We start from the raw sequence: 14840 nt of genomic DNA on the forward strand, positions 1-14840 counted from the left end.
AAACAAACTGGAATAGTCACCAGAAGATGGCTTCTGAATGAAACAGACTGAGTATCTTTAAAGATCTCACTTACAATCTCATTATTTGTTTTCAAATTTCTGTGGAGGAAAGACATAAATCACTGCTCTGACACTCTTGTATGTTTTTCATTTGTTAATTTGTCTATGATCATGTCTCTGATCATTGTTTTTGTAACTTAGTTAAATCCTGCAAGACAGCTTGCAGGTAGTCTTCATAGTCTCAGACTGCACAAGACTATAATGAATAATAATAATAATAATCAGATACACTAATTTTTGAATCACTGAAGACTGATCTTTTGATTTCAATCTCAGTGATTTGCTGCCATTCCCACTTCTCACTCTCATGATATTCAGACCAATTGATTGATGGATATTCAGATGGTTTTCTGAAAAGAGTACTGATGAAAGCATTGCATTTCTCATCAAATGTGACTGCAGATTTTGATTCATTGTCTGAGTCAACATAGTTGAGAATTGGACTTTTTTCCACTTTCAAGTTTCTTGTGTACTTGTATGCTTTGAAGATTTCTTTTCCTTCAGCTTTTTCAAGAAAGTTATTCCAACATCCAGCTTTGACTTATTTCACAGCAGAAAAGTATTCAGTTCTTTGAGTCTGATAATCTTCATAGCTGATTAAATCTCTTTTAAAGTCTCTAAAAGCTCTGGTCATTGACTTTCTTTTCTCTTTCAGAAATGAATTTCATCATGGTTTGGATCTTTCAGTTATTCTCTTTCTGAGAATATGATCTTGAATTGAGACATGAATAAGATCTCTGATCTTTTCAGCTTCCAGCTCAAGTTCTTCTGAAAGATTAGAAACTGAAGACCATTGATATTCACTCTTTGACAGATTTATTTTCAAAGTCTCATTCACTTTTTCCCAATCAGGTTTCTGAAAGTTGTATTGATTTGCATAAAGAGGATTGTCAATCAGTTTGTCAAGATTCAATTCAATCTGGAACTGAATAATTTCATGATCAGATTCAGAATGAAGATCAGAATCAATTCTTCATTCAAAGGACTTTTGAAATAGATCTGCTGACAAGAAGCTCAAGTCAAGAACAGATTTATTTCTTAAGTTGAGTCTGACAAATGTTTCTCTATCCACTTCATTAATCAATTTCAAGTTGTGATTTTCAAGCCATTCTATCAAGACATCAGCTCTGACAGGTGTTGTAATGTTGGAGTTTCATCATGAATGATGAGCATTGAAATCTTCAGCAAGAACAATACTATCTGATTTTGAAAAAGATAGTTGTGAAAGATCTCTGTCAACAGTCCATTCATCAGAATCATCATCTAAAGATTTCTCATTGTAGATGTTAATCAACTTAATGGAATCAAGTTGTTTTGATTTATCCATAACATCTAGAATGAGAAGATCAGAACTGTTACACAGATCAGTTCTAAGACAGATTTCAAATCTTGAATTCTTTCTCACAAAGAGAGCAACTCTAGGTCTCACAGTTCTCTTTTCTGAAAGAATGCAATCATAAGCACTGTGGGAAACAGTGTAGCTGTAGTCTTTACTGATTCATGGTTCTTGAAACAATACATAATCAGTCTGAGTTGAGCAAGCAATATTCAAACAAGTGTGCATTGAGATGTCTTTTCTGCCAACATTATTTTGCAGAAATGTTATCTGAGAAGAGTGTTGTGTTTCTAACATTTAGAAATAGTGGTGGGAACAACTCTCTTTCTAATACTCATCTGAGCTAATTCATCTTCAGAATCAGTCTCATGTATTCTTTTGGCAATTGATCTGGATTTTGCATTTGTAACAGTTTGAAAGTCAGATTCAGATTCAGAATCAGTCATTCTTGTATCTGTTGTTTGAGTCTCAGTTGTTTTTCTCCAAGCAAAGGAAGAAGAAGAAGAAGAAGAAGAAGAAGTTGACTTGACAGCTGATTTTCTGTAGAAACAGCAGACATGACTGTTTGCAACATGATTTTCACCACAATTTGCACACTTGATTTCAGTATGATCACACACTTTGCCAATCATATCACAAGTCTCACATTTATGTGACTGTGTGCTGTGATTCTTTGCACACAATCCACACCTGGTTTCTCTTCTGCAGTTTAGAGAGATGTGACCATAGAGTTGACAGTTAAAACACTGAATTGTTGTTTTATATCTTGATTGTGACTGAGCTTTTTTAAATGAAACAACTTGCATTGTCTAATCAGCAATGTTAACTGATTTCAGAGTCTTGACAAGTTCTGTTGATTTCACATGAAAGATAGCTGAAGCATGCTTTTTATTGACTCTGTTTTCTGCTGAAGAGAGTCATTGAGAAAGTCTTTTTAAAGAAATTGAATTGAAAGTTTCAAATTCTTCTTTTAGAAGATCAAAACCATTGTCATTGTTGAAAATCTCAGTAGAAATTTTATGAACAACAAATACTCCTCAATGTTCATCTTTATGATATTTTGACTGAGAAAAATCAAAATCACAGTCAGTCAATACATCAGAAAGAGCAGATTGCCAGATTTTATCATGTTCTTGAAGAAATTCTGCAGAAAATTGATCTGTTGTGATCAGAATTACTGAAAGTCCCTTAAAAGATTTGACAACTGAGGAGACCACTGATTTTTCAGTAATTTTGACATTTACAAAGGCATCATTGATTCTGTTTCTGATAAAGTAGACTTTATTTTGAATTCTTTCAGCAATTTCAGAATTGACTCTAAAAATCAGTCTGTTTTCTCTTGGGTTTCTCAAATCAGACTTTGATTTCCCAGTCTCAGAAGTACAAGTTGAAGAGGAAGAGACTGTTGACTGTTTTTGTAGATTTTGCTTAACAGCTTCAGAGTAACTGAATTTACATCCAGCACTTGATTTCTCTGAAACTGTATTCACAGTCACAGAAGGCAGAGAAGACACAGAAGAGATGGAATTTGAAGAAGAAACTGAAGATTCTGAACTTCTAGACAGACTTTTCAACTTTTTGAGTCTCTTTTCCAAAAGATTCAGCTTGTCATTGTCATTTTCAAACTGAAAACAGGAAATATCTTTTTCCTTTTGAAAGAAGAGAATCCTTTGAAGACTGAGAATGCAAGAGTTCAATTCTTTTTGAACAAGAACATGATTTTCTTTCTGACATTCTTGTGCAAGAACTTTGAGAACTGATTTAAGTTCTTGTTTAGAATTCAGAGAGAGAGAAGTGGAGATAGAGGACATTTTGATTTATTTCAGTTGGGAACTTATCTAGAGAGATTTTTTTCTCCCAGAATAGAAATCTCTCAAAAACTAATCCCAGTTTTTCAAGAGAACAGAGAAACTAAGACTAAGTTTTGGCAGAAATCAGTCAAGAAAAAGCCAAAGTTTTCAAAATTCTCTGAACAAAAATAGCAGTAATAGATGGCGCATTCCTGAACTATTAGAGCAGTTTATTTTAAGATTACTCTTGAACTGGAAGGAATGGTGCAAGATAACAAAAGAAAACTTATGGAGCCAGATGAGTAGGTGTACTTGAATAAGAGAATCCACTAACAATTTTTCAAGAGAATTGTCAAACTGAAAGTCTTTTTGGTAGGAAAGACTTAAGTAAACCACTTGTAATCTCAGTTCAATATATCAACTAGTCTCACACTTCAAGAGTGTAACTTTAGTTCCTATATCTTATGTTGATCACAGAAAATGAATGACTTATGTGCTGTTCCTGTCTATCTGAAAAGTTAAGTTCAGGAAAAAACCTCTTCTTGTCTTTTTGAAGAGTGACAAGCAACTTTATCAGAATCTCAGAACCAATATCTTAAGATTCAAGATAACTCAGTTCTTTTTCAATCTCAGATTACAATTCTAATTCTTCTTTGCAAGACACTAATGTATCTCAAGACAAAGTCAAATTCCAACTGCAGAAGAACTGGAAGAAACTGTTATGATATGCAAGTAAAAAGCCTTCTTCTTTGCTAAAAAATCAACAAGCCTAGTATGATTATTCTAACTATAAAAGAGCAATTTTAACCATCACTAGCTGATGAATGCAGAGATCAGTGACTGGGAGAGTCTATGTCTTTGGAATAAATAAGAAAAAGAGAAGAGTTGTTTTGTTTAAGTTGTGATTGAACTTATCTTTGCTGGCCCCAACTGACAAATGGTTTCAACTTTTTGGAAGTGAAAATCAGGGCCAGAGGAAATTGATAGAATATCAGAGAGATAGAGAATTGATCAGAGAATCAGAGATATCAAATCAATTTTGAAGAGATTTTGTTTTGACTGAGTTGTGGTTGAATTTATCTTTGCTGACCCCAACTGGCAAATGGTTTTGACTTTTCAGAAGTGAAAATCAGGGCCAGAGAAAATCAATAGAATATCAGAGAGGTAGAGAATTGATCAGAGAATCAGAGATATTAAATCAATTTTGAATAGATCTTGTTTTGACTGAGCTGTGGTTGAATTTATCTTTGCTGACCCCAACTGGCAAATGGTTTTGACTTTTCAGAAGTGAAAATCGGGGCCGCAGAAAATTGATAGGATATCAGGGAGATAGAGAATTGATCAGAGAATCAGAAATATTCAACTGAATTTAAAAAGATTTTGTTTTGGCTGAGTTGTGATTAAATTTCTATGTTCTGCTGGAATTTTGACTGTGTTCTGCTGTTGTACCACTTTGATGGGGTATAATAGAGTTTGGTGGAATAATTATCTAAGTTCAGACTCCAATTCAGCTTTGGTGTTGCTGATTAAGACTTAGTAAGCCAGGAACATAGAAACTTTTCACTGTGAAAGACTGATGGAGAGCCACCAAAACTGAGTGAATTCTTAATCAGTTTGAGAATGCAAGTATTTTCCTCTTGGGTATAGATTCTTTAACACAAAAGAAATCAATTTCCAGCATTTCAGAACTGTAGTGGAGGTGATTGTGTTGTGGTGACCAGACAAAGTGCCTGAGTAGCCAAAACTGGCAATTCAGTCTTTGGTGTGAGATTTCCCATCCATCACAGTGAATTGCTGGGTGAAAATGAAGAGAATAACTAAATAAAACAAGAGCTTTCCAATGAATATATTTTCATTAAATTTAACTTAGAATTGATGGTGTTCCATGATATCAGAGCTGGAGAAAATTGATTGAATATCAGAAAGATAGAGAATTGATCAGAGAATAGAAAATATTCAACTGAATTTAAAAAGATCTTGTTTTGACTGAGTTGTGATTAAATTTCTATGTTCTGCTGGAATTTTGACTGTGTTCTGCAGTTGTACCACTTTGATGAAGTATAATAGAGTTTGATGGAATAATTATGTAAGTTCAGACTTCAATTCAGCTTTGATGTTGTTGATTAAGACTTAGTAAGCCAGAAACATGAAAACTTTTCACTGTGAGAGACTGATGAAGAGCCACCAAAACTGAGTGAATTTTTAATCAGTTTGAGAACATAAGTATTTTTCTCTTAAGTATAGATTCTTTGACATAAATGCAATCAATTTTCAATGTTTCAGAACTGTAGTGGAGATGATTATGTTGTGATGATCAGACAAAGCATCAGAATAGTCAAAACTGACAACTCAGTCTTTGATGTGAGATTTTCCATTCATCACAGTGAATTGCTGAACAAAAATGAAGAGAATAACTAAGTGAAACAAGAGCTTTTCAATGAATCTATTTTCATTAAATTTGACTTAGAATTGATGATGACAAATTTAGATGCATCTGTTTTCACTTTGATTTTCTTCTTGAAATTAAAGTGATATATCATCACTTGCTTTGTAAATGTCTTCTTTAAGTCATAGAAGAACTTATAAGTCTCTTCTGTAAGAAAGCTGAATGAACTGCTCACTTTCTCACTTCTTCTTCTTTTCTTTCTGAATTGCTTCTTTTCTGACTTTCTGCTTGTTAGCATGCTTGGCTGAAAGATCATTCTTCACTGTATTATGAAAGAACTCTTCATTTTCTCAAGTTTTCAGTCAGTATTGCAACTGTTTTGATGATTCTGATCTCAGTGAATTCTTTTCATGAAAGTTTCATACTTTGTACAGTGGTCTCATTTATTAGGAATGAGACCAGATTCAATATTATAGACTCCTAGTCACTTGATTATCACGTGTTCCTGCGTTGTCGGTATCAAGGACTGAGCAGTGAACGAACTGAGTGAGCTATGCTTGTACAGTAACTCCATACTTTTCCTTTCTTAAGTCGGCAAATAGCTAAATCAAAGATCTACTTTCTCATCTGTTTTTAGATGCCATGCATACAGAGCATTGGCCTACCATCTCATCGGCCTGTTTCCTAACACATTAATTTTACCATACATTCTGCCAGAACTCTTTCCTTTTCTCGCACTCTATTCGCCCCAAATGAGGTTACCGGGGATTTACCCACTCCCTCTGCATGAAGCATACTCATCATCCCGTGGCACCATTGGACCAATTCCGAATCGAAAGAGGACCAGGCAACTATTCCAAGGTCGTACATCTAATCCCACCACCAAAAATCGCCTAAAACTCGATCACGGTACTCTGTGGCGACATAGAACGGAGCACTCATATAGGGATTTGTCCAAGCAACTAGCAGAATACCCAATGGTGTCTGCAGCTGATTTACGGTCGAGAGTAGAGCGCCCCCGGCGTGTGAAAATGTTGACAAGAGATTTCATCGAAGGTGTGATGTCCTTGACCGTGTCCATGAAGATACCTGTTTTGATCACATGCTGTAGATAGTCTTTATAATCCGAATTACGGCTATTTCTCGAAACAGGCTATCATTTTCAGTCTGAGAGAACCCTTCAACTTCAACAATATCGAGGATAGCTCAACATTTAACCGAATGCTTGATGACAGATACGCTCAATTTGAGGACAGGCTAGATAGCATAATGCCTGACGAATCCCGCCAGCTTTGGCATACACCAACGGAACTTTTTCGTCCATATTATGGCGAAGCCATTGCCCGTTATCTGGTCGCTAATTATAGACTCACGATGTTTCCCTACCATGATTTGATAATATACGAAATAGGTGCTGGTAACGGCACTCTAATGCTTAATATTCTGGATTATATCAGGGAGATCGATGTCGAAGTTTATCAACGAACCAAGTTTAAGATAATTGAAATATCGTCGAATCTCGTCAAAACACAGAACTCAACTCTCGGTGGGTCTATTCACCGACATAGCCATGTGGACCATGTTGAAGTCATAAATCGCTCTATTTTTGATTGGAATACATACATACATTCTCCTTGCTTCTTCCTAGCCCTTGAGGTTTTCGATAATTTCGGACATGATAAAATCCGCTATGATATGGAGACAGGACACCCCCGCCAGGGCTGTGTTTTAGTAGACGACGATGGTGAATTCCATGAATATTATGTCTCTACTTTAGACCCCTCCGCTGCTCGATATCTTCGCGTTAGAGAAGCGGCTTCCCGTCGCCCTTTTCTCACCCCATTGGGCGTTCGTTTATGGCGCAGAGCCTGCGCTTCCATCCCATTTGCCCCGAATATGACTTCACCGGAATACATACCGACCAAGCTAATGGAATTTTTCGATATCTTGCACAACTACTTCCCTGGCCATCGCCTTATCGCTAGTGATTTCGATAGCCTCCCAGATGCGGTACCTGGGCATAACGCTCCTGTCGTACAGACACGATATCAAAGAAAGACAATCCAAGTCTCCACTCCTTTTGTACGAATATCTCAGTCACTTGACTATACATGCATACAATGTTTTCTTGGCCTGTATTTGCTAAGTTTTTTGAATAGGTTCACCAAGGCTACTTTGATATTTTCTTCCCAACAGACTTTAACGTGATGGAGGACGTATACCGTGTGATCACAGGAAAATTGACTCGTTTATCCACTCATGCTGACTTTATGAAAAGATGGGCATTTGTCGAAGACACGCAGACACGCAGCGGCGAGAATTTGCTTATTTCGTGGTATAGGAACACGAGTGTTATGGTTACTGTATAACCAGAAGCTTAATTATGTACTTGAAAATCGGCATTTTATAGTTGTCGATGCCGAACTAGCTATCCGATACTCTTTCGCCATTAGGAAAAATATTATCGAATTAACAGGCGCGCAATTCTTATTCTAGCTTTCAACTATTAAGTGCAACCCCAGCCCCATCTGAGCTCTCTTCCTTCTCCTTTTTCTCCTCAAGCAGTCCCTCACTGCCCCATTAGTCAAAATGCATAAAGGCAAACAAAAATCGCTCTGCAACACCTTCGGTATTGGCTGGCCAAACGCTAAGTTTGACGGCAAACGTGTCCCCAATACGTTATCGAGATGACTATTTTTATGTAACACTGGAGAGGTGGCTGTTGTGAACGGGGGATCATTCCTCTTAGCAATCTCAAGTGACGTCCCAGAGGGAAAGTTGTTTTTAAACTCCACCTTCCGCCGTTTCGTACGCAGTGCGGACATCGTCTCTAGATGGAGTTGGCGAGCCGCCCAAGCATCAATTACATCAACGCCAGGGCTTGTGTCCGGTCGGTTGCTAGACTCCATGGCGTTTAGTGATTCTTCGTAAGTGGTATTATCTTGAGCACAGAGGCTCCGTTCACAGACGATATCACTTCTACTTCCCATGAACTGGTCCTCATTCTTGTTGGAAACGGGATGTTCGCGTTCTGCTTTTCTCTTTTTTTCCTCATCTTTCCATTTTTCAAATTTCCTCAGTAATGTAGACACCTCCATAATGAAGTATGCTCTTTTAGGCTCATAAAGCTTTTTCTCGGATTCTATAATGCCTCCCACTCCCATAACTCGGAGCCAATCGTGCCCTTGCAATGCATTTAGAAGCCGGTCAAGCTGTATCTTTTCGTGCTGCGCTCTCTCCTTTTCGATGTTCCTAAGCTGTTTCTCTTTCCTCTCAACTCTCTTGTGGGCCTTTGAGAAAATACAAGGGCTCAGTGGGTCACATTTCTCTCTCTCCATTACGATTAGCGACGTAACACCTTCAAATATTCGAGTGTGTTGAAGGTCGGAGAGGGGATTTCTTCTCTTTTCCAGGATATTGCACGGCCAAAGTGCATCATGCCGCCCATTTAAAACAGAACTTGTAAGCCCAACCCCAGCGAGATCGTCGAGAATAACGACCTTTGATCTGATTGAGAGGAATTCTAGGCCCGGTGAGTATAAATATTAGATATTTCAATACCAGGGCCATTGTTAAAAATATACAAAAGATCATAGGAGGCACGTTAAACTTGAATATATACTTACCCTCTTTGGTAGGTTCCAGACTAAGAATCTGTTCGTATTTTGGAAAATAGATAGATAGTTCGCTTCTGGCTTTCAGCAACCCATGATGAGATCGTAGCAAGCGCTTTTCTTTACGAGAAGTGGATCCAGATATCCTCTGGTCATTTGACTTGTTCTTGATGATGCCGAGAATTCCACCGGGGTCAGAAAATCGAGGGGGGGGGGAGAGGTTAGCAGGAGACATGTATCGTAGTTTGACTTCTGGCTGCTCGTGTGTTCCCATTCCGTCATTATTTAGATTTTAGCCTTAGACCGGTATATCAGGGGATTGGATACATCAGGCTGTACTGAATAGTATGAGAAGATATCAGGAATTTCCAAAATAAGAGGGTAGTTGCATGGAATTGGATTTTTAATTAGTGACGAAAAATGTGGTTACTATGGCAGTGTATAAGAAGCAAGTGGCCATAATGCATATTGATAGTAGAATCTGGAGTCTATTTGCCTCGTATGCTCAGACCTTCTCCCACATCTTCCACATTGGATGAGCCAGAAATGGGCTAGGCCCAATGGAGCATAGTGATATTATAAGCTTTGATGCTAGACTCTTATGAATAATTTTTAAAACATTCTGCTGAGTTGTTGGATTTATATATATATATATCATGCATCATCAACATGGAACACCATCAATTCTAAGTCAAATTTAATGAAAATATATTCATTAAAAAGCTCTTGATTCATTTGGTTATTCTCTCCATTTTTGCCTGGCAATTCACTGTGATGGGTGGGAAATCTCACATTAAAGACTGAGTTGCTAATTTTGACTACTCAAACACTTTGTCTGATCATTACATCACAATCACATTCACTACAGCTTTAAAAAGTTGAAAATCTGACATGGAACCTTCTGTACATATTTACTGAAGTAGCTTAGTTAGTAATTAGTCATTCTCAAGCTTATCATTGAAGCTTGAAGGAAGAACAATAGAACATCTTCTACTACACAATCAAAATTGCACAGACATTCTGTAGCTCAATTAGATCAGATAACAAACTGATAGCATGTCTTGCTTGATCAGAGACTTCAAGAACAGCTCAAAATTCTAAAAATCTTTACTAAATTACTCTCTAAATATAGCTAATGACAAATCAACTAAACTTGATGAAATAATGAAACTGGCAAATGAAACCAGATCAATTATTGAGTCTCTTCCAAATGCTGTATTGTAAATAGCTAAATATATACTTAACTATAGCTGAAGTAACTCTAGCTCTTGAGTAATTTCACTCAGCACTCAACATCTAGCAGAATTCATCACCAAAAATCATAAGATATCATTGCTGCAAAACCAAGTCTCCAACATTTACCAATCATGTATATCAAAAGAGAATTCTAAAGTGCTTTCACTGAACAGTTTATAACTAACTTAATTAAAATCAGAGTTCTCTGACATATTTTACTCTGCAGACTGAAATCTTGACCCATCTATAATCAGAACAGCAATTCATAAATTCATTCAGAACACAATGATAGTCACAAAACTACTCTCTTATATAGTCTCACTATCAAATAAACAAACCATAATGCATAAATTCTCAAGCATTTCATTAAGTAACTTGATCATGAACTCTTCATCTGAAAGTGGTAATTTAAGTGATCTCCCACCAATTGCCAACCAAATTCAGCAGAAACTACCCACTTCAATGACATATGATGAAGATTCACATCATCATCAGACTACAACTGCAACTCAACAATCTATCACAATTATGACATTTAAGAATCCAAATCTTCCAAATACTGACAATTCTTCAGAATCATTAATTAAAGCTCTAGAGAAATGTACAGCTCATACAAATAACATGAATATGCAACATATCATAGATGCAGTAACAGCCAATATGCACACAATTATACACTCAGAATTAGCAGTCTTACACAGAGAATCATTGTAAGGTGGCAGCCTATAAGATAGATGCTAAAGAACAATGTATCAAGTCTACAGTGTAAGAAAGATAACTAAGTTGCACTTATAGTATTAAAGTAGTATTGCTATATGTGCAGTAAGAGAAGAACTCATTGCTGATCTTCTGTGGAGAAAGATCAGTGTGGCTTTAAGTACTAGTGAGATTAGAGCTATGGTAACTAATAAGATACTAGCTCTTAGAGCAGATCTAGTCTGCAGTGAGCATGACAATTGTCTCTCTTTCTTGTAGACATTGTTCTTGAGGCTCTAAAATGTAGTATAGTGATATAATTAGACATCAGATTGTGCTGTTGATGTTCTAATTTTAAAATATTAAAGTGTATGATTAATAATTTGCAATAGTTGATGTGGGTGAAGCCTGTAGTGTTGTGGTGTTGAGATGTGATGTTGATGTTTTGTTGTGCTGATGCTGATTGAGTGTTGATGTTTTATTGTGCTGATGTTGATTGAATAATTAGTGACACTGCACTGCTAGTATTAGTGTGAGTGTTAGCATGATTAATAGTTGTGTAGTCATTAGTGTTAGTGTGGTGCTAATGTTTAGTGAATATCAATAACATCAGCACATAAGCTTTTTCTTCTTCTTTCTTCACTCAAGCATCACTGCATTATTACTGTTGTCATGTCTTGCCACTTCTTTCACTGTGCTGTCTCATTATTCATCATTCTTCACATTGTGTGAGTACTGAATTGATCTGTTTGCACTGCTTTAACATTCTTATTGATGCTAAGTGGTGTGATGGGGGTTTTGCTTTTGTGCATTGTGAATTGTTGATTCATAACATTAATGTGCAGTAGCATTTGCTACTGTTGTTTTGATTTTACTAATGACTTTTGACTTGTCTATGCTATTTACTGTTAGCATTAATCTTTTGTGATATATCTGCTTTTGCTTTTGTTTATGTTCTTTGTGGTGTTTTTGATGTCTTGATTTTTGGACTTGTGTGGACATTTGCTAATCAATTTTGATGTAGTCACACTCTGTGCTCCCACTGTCTCCCTCTGCTTGCCAACTCTGATGACTTGTGTGTTGTTATGTTGTGAGAATATCACATTCTCAAATATAATCAAATTTATATACTATATATTGTCTTATATAACATGTGTATAACATGTATAACTTCTATAACATTTACAGAGTCATATACATAAATCTTGATTAAATATAAAGTTTGATCTATAACCCTTTTTGGTTTAGTTCAAACCTTATTCTATAAAAGTTTATTTCAAACTTTATTTTCTAATAGAGTTACAGCAATAAGGTTACCACCATAGTATTGCTTGTATAAATTATTAATCAAGGAAAGAATAATAAATTGAGGTGGCAAATTACATCATAATATGATATTACATCATATAAAATGTCATCATATGTGACATCATCAATAACATTATAGAATTCAATGTTGCATAGTTTATTTCCAAGATTAATAAACTATTGCACATTATATTCAACTTTAACAAGTTTTATAATCAGTTATACCAACTTTCTATAAATCTACATTATAGATATTCTGGTTTATAGAAAGTATCAGCCACTGAAACCAGAATTTATAAAATGCCTCATATAATAATTCAGTTTTCTAAAAAGTATAACTACTTTTTACAAAACTATTGCAAGTATTGCACAATATACTGCATCATACTGCATCTTACATTACATCACACATGGTGTAACACTTATAAATCAAGACAAATATGCCATAACTTACATAACTCAAACTCTAAACTCACAGTCTATAAATAAGACCAAAATCCCCACTGCAAAATGTAATTAACAGAACAATTCAACAACTTCTTTGAATATTCATTGACTACTTCTTCTATACTATTGTTTTCTGAACTCTATTATCACTGTTCTCACCCTACTCATTCACCAAAACCTTATATATAACTATATACTTATATATTTATATATATTTATATAGTTATTAGTAAGTATATTCTACTAACTAAGCTTTTGTTGTATGAGCTTCTACTGCACATTGACTTGCTCACAGGTTATGAGCCCAGCTTATTAAACTTGTTAATCATGACTTCTCTTGAGAAAATTGGTTTAACAAAGCTTAAGAGTTCTGAGAACTATATATCTTGATCAATCAGAACTAAATCTGCTTTGATCAAAGAAGACTTATATTCTTCTATTGAAAATGAGTCTAATACTCAAAAAGGTCAAAAGGGCTTGGCACTTATCAATCTTCTATGTGAAGATGGACCTCTTCTCTATATTAAAGATATGCCCAATGCAAAAAGAGCTTGGGAAAAGTTGGAAGAGTTATATAACCCCAAAGGCTTTACTACAGAATTTCTCTTATTAAAAGAGCTATTCAATACTTCTCTGGAGGACTTTGACTGCATGGAAGAATACTTAAACAGAGTTAAGACTTTGGTGGATGACTTGAAGAGTAAAGAAATTGTTTTATCAAGTCAAGTTATTATTGCTTGGATTTTGAACTATTTGAATGCAGAATATGAGAATTTCATTGCAAATGTTATTCAAACTTTGAGAAAAGATTCTCATTCTTATACCATTGAGAACTTATTCTCTGATCTCATTGATGAGGCAAGAAGAAAAGAACAAAGCAATATTTTACATATCAATGGAAAAAAAAACAAAAAGAATTCAAAACATTCTTATAAAAAACTTTCAAATGGAAAATACTGTCAGTACTGCAAATTAACAAGTCATATGACTGACAAATGCTTCTTTCTCTTTCCAGATAAAGCTCCAAAGAATTGGAAAGTTCAGAAGAATAAAAAACAAAATTCACTCAACAAAAAACAACAAAACTCTTTTAAGAAGCAAAACAAAAAGCAAGAAGCTTTAATTACATCTTTATCTGATATAAATGCAACATCTTCTGATAATAATGATGTTGATTCAACCAATATCAACTTGGAACTTGAAAATAATACAAATAATAATCAACAAGTTGATTTACAAACTGAAGAAATTAATATGCTTCAAAATGAGAATTTCTATAACACCTACATGGATGAGGTATGTTTACCCATCAAGAACATTTCAAATATAAATGCAGTCACTAATATAATGTCAGGATTTTCACCTGATTTGAATAATATAAAAACAAACATTGAATTTGTGATTGACAGTGCTGCTACTATTAATACAATTTGTAACAAGAGTTATTTTCAATCTTTTGAACAAATTGATGCTACTGTTGGCTGGGGTAAAGCCAAAAAGCTCCATGTTAAATATCAAGAAAATGTTCTAATACAATTTGCATGTGGAATAAAATACTTAATACAAAATGTGTATTATATTCAAGAGTTGGGATTGAATTTATTGAGTATTCATGAATCACCCAACTTCAAGTTTTTATTTGATAATAATAAAGTAATTCTCTTGAATAAAATCCATAAACCAATTGCTTATGGAAGAAAACTAAACAGACTATACATTTTTAAAGCTAATGTCTTGCATAGCAGTAACATATACACTGTGATTAATCAATCACAATCAGAGTTATATAAATGGCATGCAAGAATGGGACATATTAATATAGTTCCATTAAAAATTATCATGAATGAACAAGGTGTTAAAATTTCTGACAGAGAAATAAAAGAATTTCTGAATAATAAATGTGAGATATGCTTACAATCAAAAGATTCCAGAAAGACAAATAAAATATCCATCAATACAAGAAATTA

General features: G+C 35.0%; 2 protein-coding genes across 2 annotated transcripts; one reads left to right on the forward strand and one right to left on the reverse strand.

Annotated features, from left to right (window-relative positions):
• Positions 1-6324: 6324 nt before the first annotated feature.
• On the forward strand, positions 6325-7941 carry LOZ57_006897 (uncharacterized protein; the record flags this gene model as incomplete). Its single annotated transcript, XM_049255912.1, has 3 exons — positions 6325-6628; positions 6684-7654; positions 7732-7941. 3 exons carry the CDS (start codon positions 6325-6327, stop codon positions 7939-7941), a joined length of 1485 nt encoding a protein of 494 aa, XP_049105112.1.
• A 123-nt stretch (positions 7942-8064) lies between these two features.
• LOZ57_006898 (uncharacterized protein) lies at positions 8065-9460 on the reverse strand (the record flags this gene model as incomplete). Its single annotated transcript, XM_049255913.1, has 2 exons — positions 8065-9095; positions 9199-9460. 2 exons carry the CDS (start codon positions 9458-9460, stop codon positions 8065-8067), a joined length of 1293 nt encoding a protein of 430 aa, XP_049105113.1.
• Between the last annotated feature and the right edge of the window lie 5380 nt (positions 9461-14840).

The sequence above is a fragment of the Ophidiomyces ophidiicola genome (assembly GCF_022830035.1).
Source record: "Ophidiomyces ophidiicola strain CBS 122913 chromosome Unknown scaffold_76, whole genome shotgun sequence".
NCBI classification, from domain to species: Eukaryota; Fungi; Ascomycota; class Eurotiomycetes; order Onygenales; family Onygenaceae; genus Ophidiomyces; species Ophidiomyces ophidiicola.